The sequence below is a fragment of the Fusarium odoratissimum genome (genome assembly GCF_000260195.1).
Source record: "Fusarium odoratissimum NRRL 54006 unplaced genomic scaffold supercont1.31, whole genome shotgun sequence".
In the NCBI taxonomy this organism is placed as follows: domain Eukaryota; kingdom Fungi; phylum Ascomycota; class Sordariomycetes; order Hypocreales; family Nectriaceae; genus Fusarium; species Fusarium odoratissimum.
The window spans coordinates 19,308-41,418 of record NW_022158715.1 but is presented as its reverse complement, the minus strand read 5'-3'; the positions used below and the strand labels follow the sequence as shown (position 1 = coordinate 41,418).

At 48.3% G+C, this 22,111-nt stretch overlaps 6 protein-coding genes across 6 annotated transcripts; 4 read left to right on the top strand and 2 right to left on the bottom strand.

Annotated features, from left to right (window-relative positions):
• Positions 1-128: 128 nt before the first annotated feature.
• Positions 129-2,731, bottom strand: FOIG_13119 (uncharacterized protein). Its single transcript, XM_031214189.1, has 2 exons — positions 2,517-2,731; positions 129-2,463 (listed from the first exon to the last, which is right to left on the bottom strand). Exons 1-2 carry the CDS (start codon positions 2,630-2,632, stop codon positions 549-551), a joined length of 2,031 nt encoding a protein of 676 aa, XP_031055899.1. The 5' UTR covers positions 2,633-2,731; the 3' UTR covers positions 129-548.
• A 392-nt stretch (positions 2,732-3,123) lies between these two features.
• Positions 3,124-4,696, top strand: FOIG_13118 (enoyl-CoA hydratase). Its single transcript, XM_031214188.1, has 2 exons — positions 3,124-3,420; positions 3,513-4,696. The coding sequence occupies exon 2, from the start codon at positions 3,561-3,563 to the stop codon at positions 4,467-4,469; it is 909 nt and encodes a 302-aa protein (XP_031055898.1). The 5' UTR covers positions 3,124-3,420; positions 3,513-3,560; the 3' UTR covers positions 4,470-4,696.
• Positions 3,376-8,809, bottom strand: FOIG_13117 (uncharacterized protein). Its single transcript, XM_031214187.1, has 2 exons — positions 8,028-8,809; positions 3,376-7,970 (listed from the first exon to the last, which is right to left on the bottom strand). Exon 2 carries the CDS (start codon positions 7,101-7,103, stop codon positions 5,685-5,687), a length of 1,419 nt encoding a protein of 472 aa, XP_031055897.1. The 5' UTR covers positions 7,104-7,970; positions 8,028-8,809; the 3' UTR covers positions 3,376-5,684.
• Positions 8,810-14,920: 6,111 nt separating this feature from the next.
• On the top strand, positions 14,921-16,650 carry FOIG_13116 (uncharacterized protein; the record flags this gene model as incomplete). Its single annotated transcript, XM_031214186.1, has 2 exons — positions 14,921-14,981; positions 16,466-16,650. The coding sequence occupies 2 exons, from the start codon at positions 14,921-14,923 to the stop codon at positions 16,648-16,650; spliced, it is 246 nt and encodes an 81-aa protein (XP_031055896.1).
• A 778-nt stretch (positions 16,651-17,428) lies between these two features.
• FOIG_13115 (uncharacterized protein) lies at positions 17,429-17,608 on the top strand (the record flags this gene model as incomplete). Its single annotated transcript, XM_031214185.1, has 1 exon — positions 17,429-17,608. One exon carries the CDS (start codon positions 17,429-17,431, stop codon positions 17,606-17,608), a length of 180 nt encoding a protein of 59 aa, XP_031055895.1.
• Positions 17,609-18,858: 1,250 nt separating this feature from the next.
• On the top strand, positions 18,859-20,663 carry FOIG_13114 (uncharacterized protein; the record flags this gene model as incomplete). Its single annotated transcript, XM_031214184.1, has 4 exons — positions 18,859-18,992; positions 19,171-19,953; positions 20,010-20,304; positions 20,358-20,663. The coding sequence occupies 4 exons, from the start codon at positions 18,859-18,861 to the stop codon at positions 20,661-20,663; spliced, it is 1,518 nt and encodes a 505-aa protein (XP_031055894.1).
• Between the last annotated feature and the right edge of the window lie 1,448 nt (positions 20,664-22,111).

Sequence of the window (22,111 nt, the reverse complement as noted above, 5' to 3'; positions counted from 1 at the left end):
TACCGATCCGTACCAGCCGGGCCCGGAGCTTCTCCCTCAATCTTGTAAGATAGGATCTATCGATGGCTGAAAACTGACCAAAGTGGATGCTCAATATGATTTCAAGGATCAATATTGACTATAGAGGGGGCACGTTGAAGAGCAATTATCACATCAAAGCACGTCACCGCCGGCCTCGGCCAATTTCACTATCGTGTATTACCAATGCTGTTGCAATGAACCTCGAATCAAGTCTTTATCCTGTATTGTATGTTTTGAAGCAGTGAATGTTTTCGGGTATCCATATAATGCTAATTGCAATAGCCGAGACGTCAGATCTTCGGAGATTGGCCACCGCCATAGATGAACGTCTCAGCCGCATTCCCCAAAATATATCGCGGAGACCAAGTCCGCTCTCTCTGTGCTTCCATCCCGACGCCCAGAAAACTGTCAAAACTACCCAATCATAAGCTGTATATTGTCCCAAAACTCCGTCCGCCCGTTTTCTTGTTGTCGTTGTCATCACACGTAGCATGGTAGCTCTTCGCATTCAAAGGTACACGAAGTGATCATATGCTGCCGTGTTGGACAAGTTGAACAGTAAAAGTCGGCGTTCCACTCTGCATATGGTCAAAGTAGGCTGCTAACTCATCATCTCCTTGTATCTGAAGGGGTAATTCGTTGCCCTTAGGGTCCTTAATGATACCCTCAATACGAACACACAACGCTCCGGGAAACTTAGTAACCGCGACCTGTCGTAACTCCTGGATCGATTGTGAAGACATTGTAGATATCCACAGGCTGGTATTGGCCGGATATGTCGACGAAGGGTGCAATCGCATGAATACTGCAAAAGAAGATGGTACGGCAGGCACTGAAGGCACAGGCGAGAACATTGTATTGGGCGCCGACGCGGAGAATTGGTGCTGCACGTATTGCTGCGGCATATAGTTTGCCTGTGGTTGATTTCCTAAGTACATCGATGAGCCGTACTGAGCATCCATGGGCACGGTGTTGGCAGCGGACGAGCCCAGCATTCTATGGGGCTGAGGTAGGACACCCTGAGAAGCCGGCATGCCCAGAGCCGGCAATTGTACCTGTCCTGGCCGTTGTGGTGCTGGTGGCTGTCCGGTTGTTGTATAAGCAATACGTGAATCGACTGGCTCATGGACAGGCTCATACCCATTGCTGTCCATGGGTTGATCCATCATCGGATCCGCAGGTGAACTGGACCCTGGGGCTCCCCTGTCTGACATTCTGAAGGCAGGGGGGTTCTCTATCGCTCTTTGGGCTTGTTGTTGATATGTGCTTGGTTGAGCCGCGATGAGATGTGAATCCTGAACAGTATGTTGTGATTTGTCATTCTGAGGCTTGCGCTTTGTTGAATCCTTCTGCTTAGGAGCTTCGCCACTCTTGGTGGTCTTGGATCTCTTCTCGTCGCGTCTTCTCTTGATCACATCTCGAGCGACGATCTCGACTGCCTTGACTTTTCGGCGAGATGATTCATCATTTCCATGAAGGGGGATTGCCCTCATACGTTCTGACTTCTCGAGCCATCGCTTCTTCAGTTCTTCCCATTGCTCTGGTGTTCCATCAGATTTACATGTAAACTTTGCATCGCACAGCACTTCATGCAAAGCAGCGCGGATTTCATGAGACTCTTCTGGGTTGAGACCTAGCTCGTTCTTTGCATCGACGAGAGTCATTCTGGTATCCTGGTTGCGTAGGCGCTTGGTCACGTCAGTGCAAATAACGTCCAAGGCAAGCTGCTTTCTCTCAAGGTCCTCTTTGGAAAGCCAAAGAGCCTGTTGTAGGTGTGGGCGCTCATGAATCAGGCGGTTCTTGACATAGTCCCATCTTCCTGGCCCAGCTTGGGTTTTCTTGACGATGGACTCTTCTTGACAGATTCGAGCAAAACACTCGCGAGCTTCTGCGTAAGTGGTCGCATCGAGACCGAGGGCTTCTTTGGAATCGTTCAAGGTCATTTCAGATGGGAAACGGACAATGTGCTCTGATTCGGTGAGATGTTGACGATTTCTTCGGCTTTGTCTTTTGCTAATCTTGCGTGGTTTGGGCGTTGTTGGGACAGAGTTGGGATCTTCTTGCGCTGAGTTTTCAGGAGCATATGGTGTTGGATGGTCAAGATCTCTGGGTTCTTGTTCAGGCAGTAGAGTGGTCACGTCTCCGTCGTCTAGTGAAGTATCGTTCTCAAGATTCTCATCATCAGGCTCAGCATCACCAGATCTTGCTCGGTCACCATTTCGAACTCTAAGGAGCCAACGATTGCGGGCACGCACTCTCATGAGTTCACGGGAATTGATGTCAAAGCCATCCTCATCAGTAAGGATTCGTAGCATTTCACTTTGAGGAACATTTCTCTTCCATAGCTCATGGATGCGCTTCACAAGTCGATCATCCTTATGTTTTAGTCTTTGTTTTGTAGGAAACTTCCATCGACTAAACTGAACTTGAAAAGCGCGTTTGCTGAAATAGGTCGTGTAAGTCGAGAAGAGCGGTCACTTACACTGAGCACTTACCTCGGCGTGAACTGATAAACATTCTTCATGTGCACCATGATATCCTCGAGGGACCGACGCTCATTGATATAAAGTTGGTAGCACACATCTTTGTGTGGTTCCCATTGATAGACCATGATTCAATACTCCAGACAGCATAGTCTCTTGTGTCTGCGTCTTTGGTCAGAACGGCTCAACTAAAACTTGGAGCTTGTGGAGAGACTTTTGCATTGCTGGTTAATCTGGGCTTCCGGAGTTTTTTGGCTGGTCAACCAGGGGATTAGTCATTAATGTACAGTCTGAAGAGTGCTCAGCACTGTGATGTTAACTGTGCAAGCTGATAACTGCTTGATGATGAACTTGCAACAAGTAATAATATTCATGTATTATGATAAAATTTGCAGAAGGTTCAAATACTACTGCATTGGTGGCCTCAGTATATAATTTATAGATAGATTATATAAGAACAAGTAAGAACACCAACAGGATACATCACTCAAAGACAACCTTCAAACCCATTTGTACCTTATCCTGCTATCCTGGACTTTGGAATAAGCACATATGATAAGGATCAATGAGAGCAGCCGAGGGCATAGGTTGGATAGACATTTTAAAATAATCCTGTTCATATTTTCTAAGTTGACACGTTCTGAACAAATGCTGCTTTTGGTTCTCGTCAAGACAGCAGCGTGCGGAATCCAAGCCGCTTGACGATGACACTGACGATCTCTAGCTTGAACATAGGCCAATAACCTTACATGTGATACTAGCATTCACATGCTCTCACATCATCGTCTTTCATTCATTTACACACTCTATTTTACTCACTTGAGAAGCTAGGAATAATATACAGATACCGGGGATAATCAAGCGACACTCACTCAACGCTTCTGGGCTTATTTAGCTTGCACCTCGGTTCGATCTTGTGAGTCAAGAGACGTTGTCACCATTCCGCGGCTCAACTGAAGAAGCCCAATCAATCCGTCGCACTCTAAATTAACATCGTCCTGACCTCAGCTTCACTCATTCATACTTCGTTTATTACTCACAATACCAATAATCGCAATGGCATCGCCTTCGCTCCCCGACAGCTATGCAACCCTCAACCTCCCAACCCTGCAGCTCTTCCATCATCCTCCCTCTTCCAAAGAAGTCACACATGTCATAGTCATAAAGCTTCACCGTCCTGAAGCCCGTAATGCATTCACCGACACAATGGCGGCTTCGCTCTCCCATGCGCTCAACACACTCTCCGTTGATCCTCGCGTTCGCGCTATAGTTCTCACTTCGTCGGATCCAAAGAACCGCATGTACTGCGCAGGCATGGACTTCAATGAGGAGCATGCGCTGGGGAAAGACGCCGCTGATCATCGCGACTCGGGTGGTATTGTCACTTTACCTATGTATCGCTGCAACAAGCCTGTTATCGTCGCTATCAATGGCTCTGCTGTTGGCGTGGGTATCACAATGACTCTCGGCGCCAACATCCGCGTTGTGAGCCGCGACGCCCAGATTGGCTTTGTGTTTGGTCGCCGTGGTTTCAGCATGGAGGCATGCAGCAGCTTCTTCCTCCCACGCCTCATAGGAACCAGCCGTGCACTTCACCTCACCACCACTGGCGCTGTCTACCCTGCCACTCACAAGCTCTTTGACGGTCTCTTCAGTGAGATTGTCGCACCTGAAGAGGTTCTTCCCACAGCGCTCAGGATCGCGGATGAGATAGCGACCAATGTAAGTGGTGTTTCTGCGCGAGTAATGAAGGACATGATCTACAGGGGAGCCTCGTCGCCTGAGGAGGCGCATTTACTTGAGAGCAAGATATTTTGGGACTTGTTCACAGGTAAGGATGCGAAAGAGGGAATGAATAGCTTCTTGGAGAAGAGGAAGCCGGATTTTACGGGGACTATGGACAAGAATGCGCCCAAAATCTACCCTTGGTGGACGCCTGTTGATATTGCCAGGCCAAAGCTGTAGTGATTCATTGCTGGAAATGCGTCTATTGCTGTATTTTATGGTCACTTTGCTATCTATGCCTTACGAATTGTACTCCGTTTGTTTTGGTGTAAACTCGTCACCAAACTTCTACAGAATACTGCATCGTGATACCCATAAATCCATTTCTCCTCATCCCTTAGTGAGACACATATCTGCATTCATCTTCAACAATAAGGTTCTGTCTCATAACCCCAGATTAATGTCTCCATAGATAGGACTCGAGGAACGATTTAGCGCTGAACCATCAAAAAGAGGTCATGAGATCCATGCCTTCAAGACCCCTGTCTAACTAATCCTCCCCACACTTAGGACCTCCGCCAAGCCGACCCACTCTCTGTCAAAGGCCGCAAACGAACGTCATGTGCAATTGATTAATGTCATGTGAAAGGGAAGCAGAGGAGGCAAAGCTGAGCCACTCTGATACACACGTACGATGGATTCGTCTTATTCTTGGCCCGACACTCGAGTCACTAGAATTGGGGGCTGTGCTACTTCACAGGATGGTTTGCCAAGAGAGGGAGGAAACGTAACGTTAACGTGAGGGAGGCAAATTGCCGGTCATGTCTGTTCATGTTTTGATCCGGTTCTATGGTAGAAGCGCCTAAGCCGTTCCATCCGATATGCCACAGCCGTGCAGGCCGAACTGGAAATGATACTCGAAAAAACAAGAAGCAATGCAACAAATCGTCCCAAATCAAAGAACAAAGTTCTTGAGTTCATCCCGCGTAGCTTGAGTCCGTTGATGCAACCATGCATACCAATCGTAGAAGTAGAAGAGAGAAAAAACAAAGTGGTAAACCCCAACTCCTTGCCTGTAAAATGTCAAAAGATAACGTTCCTCCTGGTCGTGAAAACTCGCTCGTTTCCATGCCACATTGCTCCAAAGGCCGTGAGTGGTGTGCGTTATACGTGGGCGAATGGGAAGTGAGGGATATACTGCTTCCCGTAGGTGAAATTCAAGGTATCGTAGTGAAGGATATGGCTAGCTGTAAATTTGTGCTCGCCGAGTATCTGCCGAGGAAAGCAGTCGTAGATTCATCGGCGAGGGGTATATGGTGATGAGCAGTATGCGTCGAAGGCGCTAGTCTGCTGTCGCGGCTGGTATTGCTGATAGGGAGTTCTGACAACGAATCCCTTCTTTGGGCCAGAGAATTTGGTCTTGAGTTTGGTCTTGGTCTCGCTGGTAAAATTCCCCTATCTTCGACCAAGCTTGAGCAGTCGCGTCCTCAACCACAGAACAAAAGCGGTCCAAGTACTGGTGGTTTTCCGCTTGGTGGTTTTGGTTCGGTGAGTTGATTGGAAGTGCACATCGTCAGCTCTAGCGCCAGGAGTCTGGCCTGTAGGCACAGTGTCGTAGCTGCGGGTACCAAAGTCGACCTTCTCGTTCTCGGTGGTCAACCCCAGACCCACGCCAGTGCCGGTAGTCTTGCGGGAGATCGAAGGCCGAATATCAGTACTACTGGACACACGATCACACGAGATTCGAGAGGTTCCAAAGCTACCCTTGCGACCATTCTTGTTGAAGCGGTGGGCTTCACGACTCTCTGCACGTTCTTGCTTGCGGATCTGCTCACGGGCGTACTTTTCCTCCTTGGCTCGTTCTTTTTCCTCAAACTTACGACGGGCCTCGCGGACGTTCTCCTGGCGTGTGACAGTGTCAACCTCGCTGCGTGAGCGGAGACGGAAACCGCTCATGTCGAGAGAGCTTCGGAGTGGTGACATGGCGTTGGAGGATGTAGACGCAGCGATCATCTGGGGTGAAACAAAGGAACCAGAAGGTGGGCTGGTGCTTGACGCAGAGTCGAGAGCAGTGGTTGAGCCTGTGTTCAGGTGGAGGTCAGATCGGCTGCGAGTCACGATGCTATGGGGCTTTCGCGCAGATATTCCTGGGGCAGCGCGGCCGTTGGTAGTGATGCGCAGCGGTTGGTTCACATCTGATAATGAGCTGGTGCGCTGACTAGCAAGAGAGGGACGGCGGGGCCGGGAACCAGAATGATAGGCACGAGTCGAAGTCTGAAGGCTCTGAGAGTCGATATTGTCCTCGTTCTCAGTTATCGTGGGAGAATAATCGCGAGGTCCGGTGGTATTGTCCAGGGATGCGAGCGAGTTGGCGTAGGAGAGAGGTGGTGTTGAGGTGCGCGGCGTTTGTTGAAAAGGATGCACAAAGGAGCCGTTTCTGCCACCGCTAGCAGAAGTCGCAATAGAAGCATGAGAAGTGCCACTGGTAGAGCGAGCATGCCCGTGCGAATACTTGTTTGAGCGAGCACCTCCATTGCTCAGATCCGTGGCCGATATAGAGAAGCTGACATCGCGGGCGCGGGCGGCAGGTGTTGGCAGTGCTGATGCACCTGCCGTATAAGACGAGTCGTCGCCGTCCACATTATACGAGGAATAACCAAATTGACCCTGCTCGTCCCAACCGCGATCCAAATCGAGGGAATTCTTTTCCGAGTGGGAGTGGTGCGATTGCAGTTTCTTGAGGATTGGCTTCACAGCAGGTCGACTGCGAGGTTTTGTTATTTTAGCATGTCCATGGCCGTATTGATTACCATGTCCGAAGCCGTGACCGTGTAGGTGACCCGGTAACGAACTGCTGGTCTGCGCCATTGCCATTAAAAAATAGGCAATAGTGTAGAAGAGAGGTTGAAAAAGAACCCCAAAGGGTTTCAAGGGGTGTCAAAGAGGTATACGAGGGGTTTTGTGTTGTGTTGTTGGTGTCGCTGCTGGTATTGGTCTTGGTGTTGTTGGGCGTCTTGTCGCCGTTGCACGGATACGGGCGCAGCGCAGGCGGAGGGTGAGGAGTCTGTCGCACGCCCAGCGTATATCTCAGAGCATCATGAAAGAATTTGACTCCTCTTTTCTTTCAAGTTGTACAAGGAACAGACAAATCACCTCCACACACACAAAGGTTCTTCACAGAAGATACACTCTCTTCGCTCTCTCAACGACCAGCGTATGCAAGTAAGTAAACAAGATAAGAAGAACGGAGCGACAACAAGGAAATGTCGCAAAGAAAGAGAAAAGACTCGGACTGGTCGGGTCGGGGAGGCCTGGCCTTAGAACTATCAGGGGTGTTCCCAGGTCCTAGAGAACCGAGAGTAGGTACTCCGTAGTGGGTGGGGTTACTGCTGTAAAGGAGGAGTCCGGGCCCGGCGGTAGCCCAATTCAACTGACTCTCACTTCTGGAGTCGAGTCCCTAAAAAGCCAAGGAATACCAGAGTTTAATGCGGCGATAAAGCCAAGACAAGAGTTGAGTTTTTGATTTGGAATGATACAAATGAAAGTCGAAAGATGAGGGGAAAGAGAAAACAGGGGGGGTAGGACGGTAAACCCTCTGTGTCTTTTCTTATTCTTCTGCCTGTGGCCGTGTAAGAGGCGGCAGATTACGACGGTGAAAGCGGCGGAGGCAGTGGAGGTCGATTTGAGAATGGCGGTGCGGCCGGAGGAGGCAAATACCGGTCAAATACCGCTGTACTCTACCTAGCAACCACTATCACTCAGCACTAGATCAGCTCAGCATATGGGAAGGATACCTACAGCCTGGTACTGTACCTACAGTAGGCTCTTCAATCAGAGACACTCTAACCTTGGGTAGAAAAACTGGGTTTCGGTGGCAGCGAAGCCGAGTGATTGAACCAATGTCAAGACGTTCTAGGCCAGATTCAGCCTCATCGAGCGCATTGGCACGTGGGGTTTAGTGGAGAGAGTTCTTTCTTGTTGAGTCCTTTTCACTCCTCTCTTCTCTAGACTCTTCCTCTTCGTCCACAGGCTGTGACGCTGACCAGGGATTGGCCAGGGTATCTGGTTCCGTGGGTATCGCCAAGCCAACGTCGGTCTGCGGTCTGCGAACCTGCAATGATGTGATCGAGTGCCGTTGTCCCGTTACAGTGGTAGTCACAGTAGTATTCGACTACAAGTTGTTGAGAGGCGGTAAGACAATACAAGAGATGTGATATGCGGAGGTTCCAGGGGCCAAAGAGAGATCGAAGCGGTCGGGTCGCAGATATTCACATCAATGTCTTGCTAGCTACCTAGCCTACAGTAGAGTAGCGGCAGATAACGACACGGATAGATAGACGTGAGTGAGATTTGGGGGCGTTTGCGGGGGGATGTATCCTTGGAAACTTAGGATGCAGCAGACCGTATCTGTCTCGATGGAGGGGGAGTGTTGGTCCAATAGGAAGAGTAGGGACAGATGATGATGCGCTCAAGTCTGAAGCACAGAATGTTGTGTACAGAAGAAAAGAAGAGAAGATATGGAAGAACTCGAAAGAAATGCGGTCCCGATGGAGATGTCACTCACATGCACTTGTCCCCCCTCATGGACTCGAGAATTACCTACAGTGTAATATCAAACTCATGACGCTTCTGATCAGACGAAATTGGGCGATTAATTACTCTGTCAGGAAGCGAGCAGCCAAGACAGAGCGAAATGAAGTTCCCAAGGTTCAACCAACCGATTGGTTCGCCAATAGCCTCGCCAGCTTTGCAAGGATAAAACTGTTAGGTGCCAATAACCTATGTAATCTGGGCACACGCAACTCTGATAATGTGATTCTTGGTGTTGTGATTTCGCTCCCCTCGAGTCATCCACTAACAATTACACTCACCTTTTATCGGCCCTTCTCTAGTAGATACATTGAGCCAAAGAAACAATATGGCTTACAATTGTTTTCAGCCTTGTTTCTCTGTCATGTTGTATGGGTAGATCTGTCACAAATTGTTCCCCCTCGTTGCATCATGTACTGTTTCATCCGTGTTGATCCCCCGGAACATCAGCATCAATAACATCATCACCCCGTTTCATCCATCCGGATCTACCAGCAACGCTTCTGTTTGCGGGGGGTTGTCTCGGGTCCTGTAACGCCGTGAGACCAACCGGGTTCTCTATTCACTGAGGCGTAGCGATCGATGCCTGAATAATTTCGTTTAAGCATCATCAAACTTTTGACTACGCGATTAATTGATACTTTCGCTTCTCTAATTGCCTCGTCTCCCGTTATCCCGCGTTCCTTATCTTGGTCCCGACCTCGAATTCGTGGCTCTCGACCCCTTGTCTCTTGACACTAGTGGTCGATCATTCGCTCTAGGCCAGTCCAATTTGATGTCATCACTGATTTCTTTTTGTCTCATAGTAGGAATTGACTATTGATGAAAGTGGGAAACGTGGTTTATGGGGCTTATGCGTCTATCACTGTATAGATTTGAGTTTGATTACACTTCAACAGCACTGCCTGAGATCAATTACGAATCCTTTGATGAATATACCATAATGCCTTTAACCTTTTGACAGCCACGTGTTCGTCATTCCTCGTCCCTATGCTTATTCAAGAGGAGGGGAATCCAGACTGCGCCACCAGACTCCTCGTCATCAGGTACAGAAACGCCATTAACCGTCGTCTCCTGGCGATCACTTCTAGACTTACCAGACAATTTTCAGTCAAGTGAGGCAAGAACCCTTCTCGGAATTCCATACATTCGACAACCTATCCAAGGTCACGCGACTTCAAGTCTCGGCTGGCCACCACATGTTGAACGACCTCGTCAGTTCATGCTGGTCTCACAACTAAATTCCCCTCAAAAGGGTCCTCAACTGGCGTCTTTTAACTTGCGCCACAAGTCGATAGCGTCCATGAGGCCTGGGTTTCTCCTCATTGCCCCTCTCTTCATAACGGACCCCTGCCCCGCCTCCGCTTCTCCTCTCACCTTCGCCTCAATAGATTCGCAACTCCTCTCTCGTGGTGAAGTCAGGTGGAAATGGCAGTCAGATTAAGTTATCAACACGCCTCAGTGACATTTGAGCTTCGTAAGTGACTAGTACGTGGCCATCTGCCTGTGCATTACGTTACTCTCTTAACAGGTTCCAGTCCTAAGTGGGCAAGTCTGCCTCCGTAGCTTATTGTTGGTTGAGACGTGCAGAAACACCTGCAACTCTCCCCAAACGTCTCGCGTAGAGTCTCGATGTCAATATCATTCCCCATAGTATCCGTTCACCTTGTCCTGTTATAGTACTCGGAGTGGGGAGCTTCTTGGCCATCTCCATATTGTCATGCTAATCCACTAAGAACAAACAATATTTGGTAAAATGACATTTGTATCCACCAGCTAAAGAATTGTCTTTAGGCCATGACCTCACAGTTATGTACTAGGTGGACTCACAAGTAATCCTCTGCGATTGACTATCATTTGCTGTGGAGACTCCAAGTCGTGTTATAGTTTGAAGTAGAAACTCAGTGAGTTACGCCGGAAACATCTGAGACATGCAAAACAAGTTTCATGATGATCGGATATCGGCAGTTCTGAAAGTCAAATCAGTTCAGGCTCCTTGCTTGTATAAAGATAGTATGCATGGTATTGCTACGACTTCAATACAGGCTCGATTGAGACGATGCAGCTATGTAAAGGAGTCTCACTCATTGAGTCATTGAGGCTCAGGCCAGCCTAGACATCAATACTCTCGAAACTTTATCTACCCAATAATCATATGTATCAGCAAGCTCTAGACCGGAGAGCTAATTATGCTATCTAGCAATATATCGTGAACCTTCTTGAATTGTCTATGCACTTAGTCATACGTACACGCATCAACCATCATCATGACTCCATCTTCAAACACAATGCCCCCCATGAGAAGACCCCGATACTATGTTTTGAAACACGGAAAGGCCCGCCTTGGCTCCTTCGTCTGATGAATTTGCCTGTCTGGTCTCAAACAATGTTTTCGGTGTTGGTGTTTCATGATGTGTATTGGGGAGTCTCTGGTAAAGTGTGTAAGTCTGGACTAGCGACGATGGTATTTCACGCATACTTATGCGTTAGAAGGGACTATTCTATTCAAATCTTTTGATACGAGAATAGAACTATTACAATATTGATTTATTCTTGAGCTGTGCTGGTCTTGAATTTCAAGGTCGATCACCGCTTCACAAGATGAAATTAGGAAGTTACCTTCTAGTGAGCTTATTTAGACACAAATACCTGCCAAAATTTCAATATAGTGTTCACTAAACGGCTGTAATCTCATTGCCTAGGCTCTATTCCTTACAATGGTTATGTCAAACCAGAGTGATCTAATGATATGTTTCCCATCGAGATGTAGCCATGTCACTAACGAATGCCAGCCTACAAGCCACTTTATAGATTGTAGTCCCAGGGAGAAATGCCCACGAGATGTTCTTAGAGTATTAATCCATCTTACCTTAACTCGCTCGCCTGAGAGGTCCGTAACTGGGTTCTAGGGGACAAGTGATACAGCTTCGCCATCACCGCCACCACTCGTTACTGTGTTCAACAAAGCCCTGGAGCTTAGATGATTGTTACATGTTGCATAACTTTGAAATCTCTCCTTCGTGATTTTGTACTGGGGGGGTTCCTGCCTTGTCTTGTCTCTATTTGACTTACAATGGTATGCCGCTTCAGTATAATGTGCATCAAACACCTTGAGACTGGAACACACAAGTATAAGGTCACCACAATGATTAGGCACTCGATTAAATGGTGCTGATTCATTATCAGTTCAGCTTTGTTTATGTAGATCTTGCTTTGTTATCACCACGGCTCGACATGTCTAACATTTCTCATTCTGTCGGCGTTTCAACCTGATAGACCTTCGAGTAACTTATCAATACCGTACTCACTGTCACCTTGATGACTTAAAGAAGCCTCAAGGCCAATACAGCGTATGCGGTATTGACATCTGGTTGAAAGCCTGGATATGTTGAATTCTGGATATGAGTTTCTTGCATATAGGGTAGTTAGTATCAACTGTTACAAGTCATGATTCCAGTTAACCTGGGCTGCAATATAGGCAGGATTACTCTATAGGCGAAGTAGAATGCTTAAACATACTGATTTAGACGTTCTGAGCCTCGTGTATGGGCGTTGACTGTGTTCTTGGACGAGGAAATGGTGTATTCAGTGAACTATGGTTTCAAATATGTAAGTGTTTGACTAACTTCGCCTTGAACTAGAATATTACCGAATTATTGATCACTGGAAAGTAAGCTATATTAGGTATTAGTTACGGCAGTGATATCTTATTTTGAATATGGTATACCAGCTTCGTCTGATATTTCATTACACCAACTTCCACCTCGCGATGTAAAACACCATATCTAGGTTTCGCGATGCGTGACTTGGCGCCATATTAGACTGCAGGGAAAAGGCATTAGTGCAGGTACAATGAGCTTTGACCTATGAAATCGATCAGTTATGACCAAGTCCACGATGGTAGCTCCCATGCTGCATGCTTATTCCGACAGCACATCCGGCAGCACCTCGTGCTTCCCCGAAGCATGCCAATGCCCCGCCATGACCCGGTGCGATCTGGGAACAAAAGAGCGTCGTTAATAGCCGTCCATACGAAATATATATGTATGTGCCTATGATACAAGAGAGAAGTTCTAACGGGGAGATGGTACGAGCGGTTATAAACGCCTTGAGGCAGACACTTGAGCTTCGAATGACCCCTTCGCAGTCACAAATCACCGTCTCAAACAGGAGCCTACTCTCTCAACTATGACTGATACTTGTGTTGTATCTGAATGTATTGGAGGCTTAAGTTGACAAGAACTGCTTCCAAGTCAGTGCAGAAGTCTCATAGTATGCGAGAAAAGATTCAAAGGAGAGTTGGTGACTAGGAGCGACAGACAAATTTGCATGTGAGTATAAAGACATCGAATATAACTTCGCATCTAAGAGTACGAGCTCAGGGACTGGTGAACGACCTTCTATTAGAACCCTGTTTGAGAAGCTCTGTATGGAGACTTGATACTTGATGCGCCGACCCATGTTTTGAACAAGCTGCCCTTTCCTGCCGACTGACATGTGCAAACGTCCTCATGCATAATGATGCCGGGTGAATGACACCAAGGCCGTGAAGCCGTTGGCTTTCTTATCTGTGTATTCCTTTCATCGAAGCCTGCCACTTGAATCGAATCAAGGTCAAGGTGCATATAAATGAATGCAACAGTGTAAATTCTTGACTGGAAACTTTTCGAATAGGTTGGTTGCGCCAACGTAGATGTCATTTGATCTGTATAAGAACATACCGAAATGCGAACCATATTGACCAGGAGGCTGAGGATTCAGTATAACGGCGGGATTTGTACCAAGTTGACGTTACAGAGCGACAAGGAAAAAGTAGTCTATCTGGTTTGGAGAAGTGAGCGTCAAGATTCAACCCTGTCGACGTTGGTTTAGCAAATACTCCGTGCTTCAATCGTTTCTCCCCTGTCTAGCTAACCACCCTGGCCTCCGAGTAAAGCTAGGGTTATCCCGGCTCCTCCACAAGTTTTGTAGCACTAAAAGAATAACGGCAGGAAGATCAGCTTCGTCTTCAACATTTTGAAAGTGATATCACAACGCATTGTGAATATGGCCTTTCTTGAGGCACAGCTTTTGATATACCGGACCAACAACGCCCGGAGCCGTTTCTTGTCACTGCATGGTGGCGAGGTTACTAAAGATCTGCGAATGAGGGAAAAAATACCTCGAGCATGCGCCCATGAAAATGCCAATGGCTCCATAGCGGCAAATCAAGGTGTAAATGTGAGAGGGTTCAACAATAAACGAGCGGCATCAGGATCAGGGTGCAGTGGGGATCCCTGCAGTCTTGTCTTGATGGGCAGACTCCCTCCGAGAGCCTGTCTTGAAAAATGCTGTAAACAAAAGGTCTGACCCACCATGCATTATCGATTGGCTTTGATCGAATAACAGCACTTATGCTACCTGTTGCGTTGCAGGTAATGGTAAGTTGTCTTTGAGCTCTGAATGCCATTCGAGATTGAATTGCAGGCAAGCAACCTCAAGCGCAGCAGTTAGGAGCACTGCAGCACCTTTTTGTGAACAGCTGCAGACTGAGTGACAGTTATGTCTCAACATAGTGGTCAAAGCAACGCTACTCGGATTGGATATTCTGAGTTGCTACGTTAGATAGATAGCCAAGCAAAACTTGAGACCTACAGGAGCCAACCAGCGAGAAATATGGCCGATGGTCTGCAGTAGTCTGCAGGACGATAACTATTGCCGAAACTGTCGAGCTGCGTTGCGCCGCGTAGAACTTGACTCGACCTTAGACCAACGGATGCTGGCTGATAACTAGGAGTTGATTGAAGGCTCCTAACAGGACAGACGTGCGTATAATACCCACATGCTGGAGCGCACGCGCCAGCCTCTGTGAGCCTAGATCACATATGGTAAGGGCTCGGGATCTGGCGACCTTGACTTGTTTATCCAGTGTCGACTGAGCAACAATTACAGTGGCTCTTCGCTGACAGTGGAGTCGGTTTCTCAAGGACAAGCTATGCAGAATTGCAGATGAGGAACGAACGACTGGCCCATCTGCGCCAGCCGTGGGAGAGTGAATGGACGGGTCATTTTGCGGCTCATCATCGATCAGGAAGGACTGGGACAATGTGCAATCGACAAAGATGAACCAATTGGAGTATATCATGACCGACATGCCACTAGGCCTCGTTGCTATCGATTTCCGTATGTGCACGAGCAGGTGGTAGTGCTGAGCTATTTTTGCATGGAAGTTGAGCAGACCTTCTTCGTGTCTGTAGTTCCCTCTTTTGGCTCAAACCGGTGATATTCGTTTGGCCCCAGGCGTTGTGGCACCGTCTTGGCTGTCGTACATGATACTACACGGAAGACCCTTGTGGTGCCTGTCTCAAGCAAAAACCAACAACAGGCCATGTGGGTTCGAGCATCGCGAAGAAGTAGCAGATCCGGGTATGGTGTGATTTTACGGGTTTAGTTACCATCTGCAATTGCGTACGACTCCTCCAGACTCTATGCCCGTATCGTCAGCAAGGTAACTCCAACGAGGACCAACCGCATAAAAGTGCAGCTTCATCATAAGAGGGGTCCAATCTCAGAAATACAATTTAGTAATTTGCTGGGGTAAAAAAGACCAGCCACAAGCGGCCAGGAATTCCGCTTCCTCAAGCAGAACAGTCCAAAACGCAGCGAAGCAAAAGAAGGCTGTATTCTGATAGACAGCGCAGTGGCATATTGTACTAAGCCATCCATACAGCGACATCTGTCATATTACACCCAAGACTTGATATCTCAACAGATAGCAGCTAGCCACAGATCATCGGCTTTGGTGCGTTGCACCGTGCACTGACTCTCAAAGCTGCCGATGCAGGTAACACAACTATCATGACTGGAAGAGAGAGACAAGGGACCAGCGGAGATGATGCAGAAGCAGACTCTTGGCTCTTCTCGGAGTCTTTCAAAATGTAAATCTCATCAGCCAGCCGAAGCCGAAGAGGATCCGCAGCATTGCAACCCTGCCGCCTCTGTTTAGCTGCCGGGTTGGTCGATCTGCGGTTTTGCAGTGTCCGCTGGTCGGTTGTTTTCTCCAGGCCGGTTTCCTCCCGCCGAGCATAATCGGCCGCGGGTCCTCACGAGTTCCATTGGAGGTAGGCAACGCAACGCGGCAGCCGTCTATGGGCGGAGCGGATCCAATCTCGACGACTCGAGAAGGCGAGACAATGCGAAGTGATGTGATGATGCATTTCCTCTGGCCACTTCATACATGCACTGTCCTCTCTGTTTGTCCTCTCATTGTCTCTTCCTGCGTGGATAGGGCACGGGAATCCTCTCTGCACCTCAAGCTACTTTATTACTTGACTCGGAGAAGGATATCCATGCTGATCCATGGTGGTAGATGTGGAGGTGCATGTTGACGATAAAGAAAAGCGAAGAGAATTCGTAACAGCACAGCGGATGTTTGAGGGTACCAGATTGTTATCTAGACGATGGGAGTGACATATCTGAATCATTATAGAGGTACCTCAGCACTAATTCGATGAAGCCACCAAGATGTCAATCATCAGCTAGGAAAATTAGAAGACGTAAGTTATGCAACCAGGAAAGGCACATAGGTAGGCGCATTACCTACCTCTACGTACTAAGGTCGGTTCCCCACCATTTCTTTCCTCGACAACTAAGCTAACGTTGACCAGACAGGGACCTCGGATTTGAGGTTATCTGCACCTTCTGTACCACTTTCCTCCGGACCATCCATGATTCAACTAGCAGGAATCTGCCCAAAGAAAATAGAAACTCACTAGTGCTGCTCATCCCCCATCTTGTCGATTACCTCGAGACCAAGATTGATTTTAGCATGGACCTTCCCTACCTCAAATGAGTTTATCTCATTGCTACGGAAGGAATCAGCCGTCTTCCGCTCAGCTCCCTTGTACATTGTGTGATATCGCTCCTTCGACCTACATGCTGCATCTTCTCCATACATACGCTAACATCTCCATACTTCGTCCAGTAGCTGGCGCGCATCAGGGCCCAGTTCCTGCATTCAAGGATTCTTAGCTTGTACGTCTATGATATCCGATATCGAAGGCAGTCCTCCGTACTCCGTACAGTAGCTCGCTCGCCAATTGTCCCTCCGCTCAGTGGCTTTTGGGTTGGCCAATGGATCAATGATCTTCTCCTCGTCTGTCGATATGCAATCTCGAAATACATATACATAGCTGTATCCGGCCTCTCACAACTGCAGCAGCAGCAGCAGCGCTGCAATTTGCTCATTTGCTCATTTGTCCAATGCATTCCACTGGATTCATTCTGAACCTCAGATGCAAGATGCAAGACAACCACCTCTTGCTTCTGATACGATGAGCCGGCCTGTCGCACCACAGGCGAGCGGCTAATGGACTGGCATATCTCCAAGTCAGGTTGTGCTTTATGCTTTATGTTGCAGATTGATGAGTCCCTAGATACATGCATACAGTATCCTCGACGACCCTGGTTCATGTCCAAGCCGCCTCCAGCTATTAACCCACTCCCCACCAGATCCTCACCAAGGCAATGCGATGCTGAATGGTTGTCTTGTTTTTGTCTTGGCTTCTTTGGACTTTACTCGCTCGCGCCAGCAGTAACGAGATCCACACGCTAAACACGAACAAGGTCCCATGTCTCCTCTCCCGTCCGTAGCCATCGACGCCATCGAGGTTTGTGTGAACCCTGCACTTTGGACCCCAGAGGCAAAACAACGAAACGACAAGGACCATGATGTGCGCCGCGGGCCGAGCAGCACTGGCCAAGTGCTATTCAATACCATGACATGGGCTGCTACCGGGCACGAGACATGACTCTCATGCGCCTGCCCAGAATCGGCGCCACGATGATAGGGTCTTAGAGAAGCGAACGGACATGCTGGAGTTTTCAAGCCAAGGCACTGAGGTACCTAGCAAAAGATGCTAATGTCGACTCCACGCTTGCGAGCCTGCGCCCCCATGCCCTGTCCTGAATACAGTCGCAATGCTCCATGTCTATGTACAGTCACCCCGCTTGCTCAGTCGCTCCAGTATTTCTCAACAGTTTGCAGTAGTAGCATGGAAATGGACAACAAGAGAAGACAGAAAATAAAACCGTACCGTTCTCGGTAGTAACGCGGCCGGGGTCGGCGTCGAATGAGACTCAAATGGCTCTCAGTAACACATCTCAAATAACGCGCGCCAGTCTCTTTTCTCTTTGCTGTGATCTCAATACACCCCCTCCTCCAATCCCATTTGCGCTACTAATTAGCTACATAGTTGTGCCCTCTTTAATCCCCCAATTCGAGCCGCCGCCGCCGCCATACATGGCCCCTCCAACCCTCTCAAATCATCCAACCCCTCGCTCCCCACTGGTCCTGGTCCTAATGCAGTGAGCGCAAGACCAATACACCCCTGCTGTCTTGTCCGTTGTCCAGAACAAGATCAAATCTCGACAGACTTGCGCGCTTGTCTCTACGTACATAGTTGCCGCCCTACCAGTGCCACCACAACTAGGTACACACTACGATGGCCCACGACCTCATCAAGGACCCTCACTACTCCATGTTCATGCATGGTCCGTTTTAGAGACGGGGTTTGGCTTAGGTATATATCATAGACCCGTTCCCCGTCTTCACCCCAGGCTGTTATCATCGCCACTACCTCTTTTCCTCCTCCTCGCCCTTCTTCTACCGGCCAATTCCTCTTGTCATGGCCATCTTTGAATAATTCCTTTTCCCGTCATTGTATATTATTCCGGTGCCTCGAGTCTTGCAACGGTGCGACTGTGTCTCTCGTGCATAGTGTGTTTGCTTTGGTACTTCCAGCGTCTCTGATTCACTTTCACCACAACACAATCATCTTGGACGGTCAACCACTATCAATTCCAGATTACGAGACACAAAGTCTTGTTTTGAAATCACTTATAAACCCCTCCTCGCCCTTACTCTTTCGAATCTCTATCCTCGTTGTGTAGTACCCATCAACAGCCGTGTATCACAAGAACAGTTCTTCGCATCGCGGGATCAACAGCACCTCCTCCCACCTATCAACCTCATTGGATTTCGACACTTAACAGCTTCAGCATGTCCGAATCTGAGACCCAAAGTATTGGGCGCAGCCATCTTCCTGGCCTTGCTGGGTTATTAGCACTGCCAACGCCTTCTTTCAACTTTTGGTATTCAACTACCTTTTGGCTGTACCTTTTTGTGGGCCTTTGGTAAGTCATTTTCAATATCTTCAAATGGAAACTACGTTTCTCAACAAGAAGGCTTTTATGAAGCCTTAAATCTCATCATGGCCAACCAGTTCTAACATGATCTCAGGGTCCATCGCTATCTCCGTCTTCTAGTTCATTGCGTCAGCCATTGGACATATAAGTCGAAGCCCATCCCCAGCAAACCGACATTCACGAGTAAGGATGTGACTGTGGTCATCCCAACCATTCACAATGCTTTCGAGGAGCTGCGCCCTTCTCTTGAGAGCATTCTCGCTTGTGAGCCTGCCGAGCTGATTCTGGTCACAACGCATGATAAGCGAAAAGACCTCCAGCGTCTGGCAGACTCCCTGGTTTTCCCCAAAGTCCGTGTTCTGGATACTCCTATTGCCAACAAGCGCCTGCAGGTCTGCGAGGCGCTCCCCAAGGTCGAGACTCCCATCACTATCATGGCGGACGATGATGTGACCTGGCCCTCGACTCTTATGCCCTGGATCCTCGCTCCATTTGAAGACCCTCAAATCGGCGGTGTAGGAACTTGTCAACGAGTTCGACGGGAGCATGATGGCTCTTGGTCAACCAAGGCCTGGAACTGGTTGGGTGCAGCTTACATTGAGCGTCGAAATTTTGAGATATCAGCCACCCATAATATCGACGGTGGCACCTCATGCATGTCTGGTCGTACCGGCGCCTACCGCTCTGAAATCCTCTCTAGTCATGACTTTCTCCACGGCTTCAAGAACGAGAAGTGGAGAAAGTGGATTTTGAATGCTGACGACGACAACTTTGTGACTCGTTGGCTGGTAAGCCACCAATGGAAGACATGGATCCAGTACGACAAGGAGTGTGAGATCGAAACAACTTTGGAGAACAGCACCAAATTTTTGTACCAATGTTCTCGTTGGGCCCGAAGCAACTGGCGAAGCAACTGGACCAGCATGGTCACTGAACGCTACATTTGGACGTGAGTAAAAAGAATTATCTGTGGAAAATTTGTTCAGAATATCTAACAAGAAACAGGCAACAGTTGTGGTGCACATATGCTCTTCACTTCGCAACTTTTACTTCGTTGGCCTTTGTCGTTGATCCGCTTCTCTTAGCTTCATGCTGGTGGGGAACTGCGGACTGGGATATCCAGAATCGCCGTTACGCGTTCTGGACTCAGTTTATCTTCATGTTTGCGTTCACGAAGGTAGTCAAGCTGATGGGTCTGTTTATTCGAAACCCAAGCGATATCATGTTCTTGCCCGTTTCCGTCACATTTGGATATTTCCACGGATTGATCAAGCTGTACGCCCTGATCACTTTGAATATGGTACGTTTCGATAAACCAGTGCCGAAGCAATCAACTAACTATCTATTGTTTAGACTTCATGGGGTAGCCGAGCTGATGGAGATGCAAACGATGAGCAGCGACTTGCTCCCGCCCCGCAGCCTTCGATCGTTTTGAAGACTCCTCCTGGCAAGGGTTCGCTTATTCGATATAACGCTCGTCAAAAGGGACGGCAACCGCAGGCACAGCAAGTCGCATGGGAAAAGAGCGACTATGCCGCCTATGATTCAAGCACCTCGTATGTGCCCATACGAGTGCACACACCAATGGCAATGACGCCAAACAACACCAAGCTGCACGCGAACGAAACTTCGATCAATTCACAGTGTTGGGTAATTTGACCTGGCGATGAAACGATTTGATGAGGCCATGAGTAACGTTTTCATTTTCACGTGGGAAGTTAATTGTCCATGACCAATGGTTAAATGGAATGACGAAAATCTTCCTACCTCTTCTCTTTTACTACTTCTTGCACACCACACCACAGCCACCACCAAAAAAAGGACGGATTGGGGACACAGATGGGAGGCCTTTTAAGAGGCCGGTTGGGCAAAAGTTCTTGCTTCTTAGGGGGATGATGATTATGCTTTTCCAGTCGACGGCCGCTGACGAGGTTGAGAGTGTCACCTCCTTGGAATGAGATATTTCCGAAGCAGATGAAAGACACGTGGTAACCTGAACAGCGAGCTTTGCTGGGCCAAACGATTTTGGTGGGAAAGCAGTCAAGGCTATCATGACTACTAGCTTCTTGACTTGCTGACGAAACCCGAGCGAGAGTCATCTTCCCTCGTTTTGTAACAATTTGGGATCATTTGGGATTACGGATGGAGGCTATTCTAGGTGGTGTGTGAGACTCAAAGGGTACACAAAGCAAAGCTAGCTTTAAGGCATGTGAGAGTGATAATCAAAACATTGGGAGATATCTCCTACCTGACAATTACTTGTTTATGGCCTCTGTGATCTGACCTTCCTTGGTTCTGAGGCGGGTTTAACGGGCGCAGACATTTCATACCCAGTTAAACCCACATCAAAAACAACAACCTGTTAGTTCGCAAGGATAGATACAGACTCAGTAGAGACATCGAGTAACCTAAAATGGCATCGTTGGCACTAGCTTCGAGTTTAGTGATGACAGCCCTAGCCTAAAGAAGAGAGTGAAGGATGGTCAATGGACTGGCAATTAGAGATCCACAGCACCACCCACAAAGTGATTAGTTTCATAGTACGACAGCTCAGATGGTTTGCAGACAGGCCTCGCTCAGATGTGACCTTGGTCTCGAGTATGGCACACCAAAATCTTGCATCTACTCGACTGCAGCAAGCTATATTTGGCTTAGGGCTTGACGTGTTACACTCGCATCTCGCGCAAGTGCCGGAGGTTGATGAGACAGGTAGCCACAAAGTCAAAAAGGAATTAATTATCGCATCATCTCTGAAGGTTTTGATGCACACATAAAGCTCGGGATATCCAGGGTCCTGCCCTGTTAGGCAATGAGTCCCAGTCGGAACAACGCGAGTCGTAATATGTGGCATCGAGGGCAAGCAGGAACCACTTTCGTGTCATTGTCAGGCCGGGTTTCCCTGATCACCGTTGCATCTTCAGCGGGACTCAACTCGAGATGAGGTGCAGACTCAGACAAGACAAGGGAGTCTGGTTGGACAAGACTCAGAGTCAAGAAACAAGCCTGTAAGCCCCCACCAAGTGTTGCATTGTATACGCTCCGCTTCCCCTCCTTGTCGGCCGAACCAAGACATCGATTCCATTTTCAATCTCCGTGGCCGTGACAGC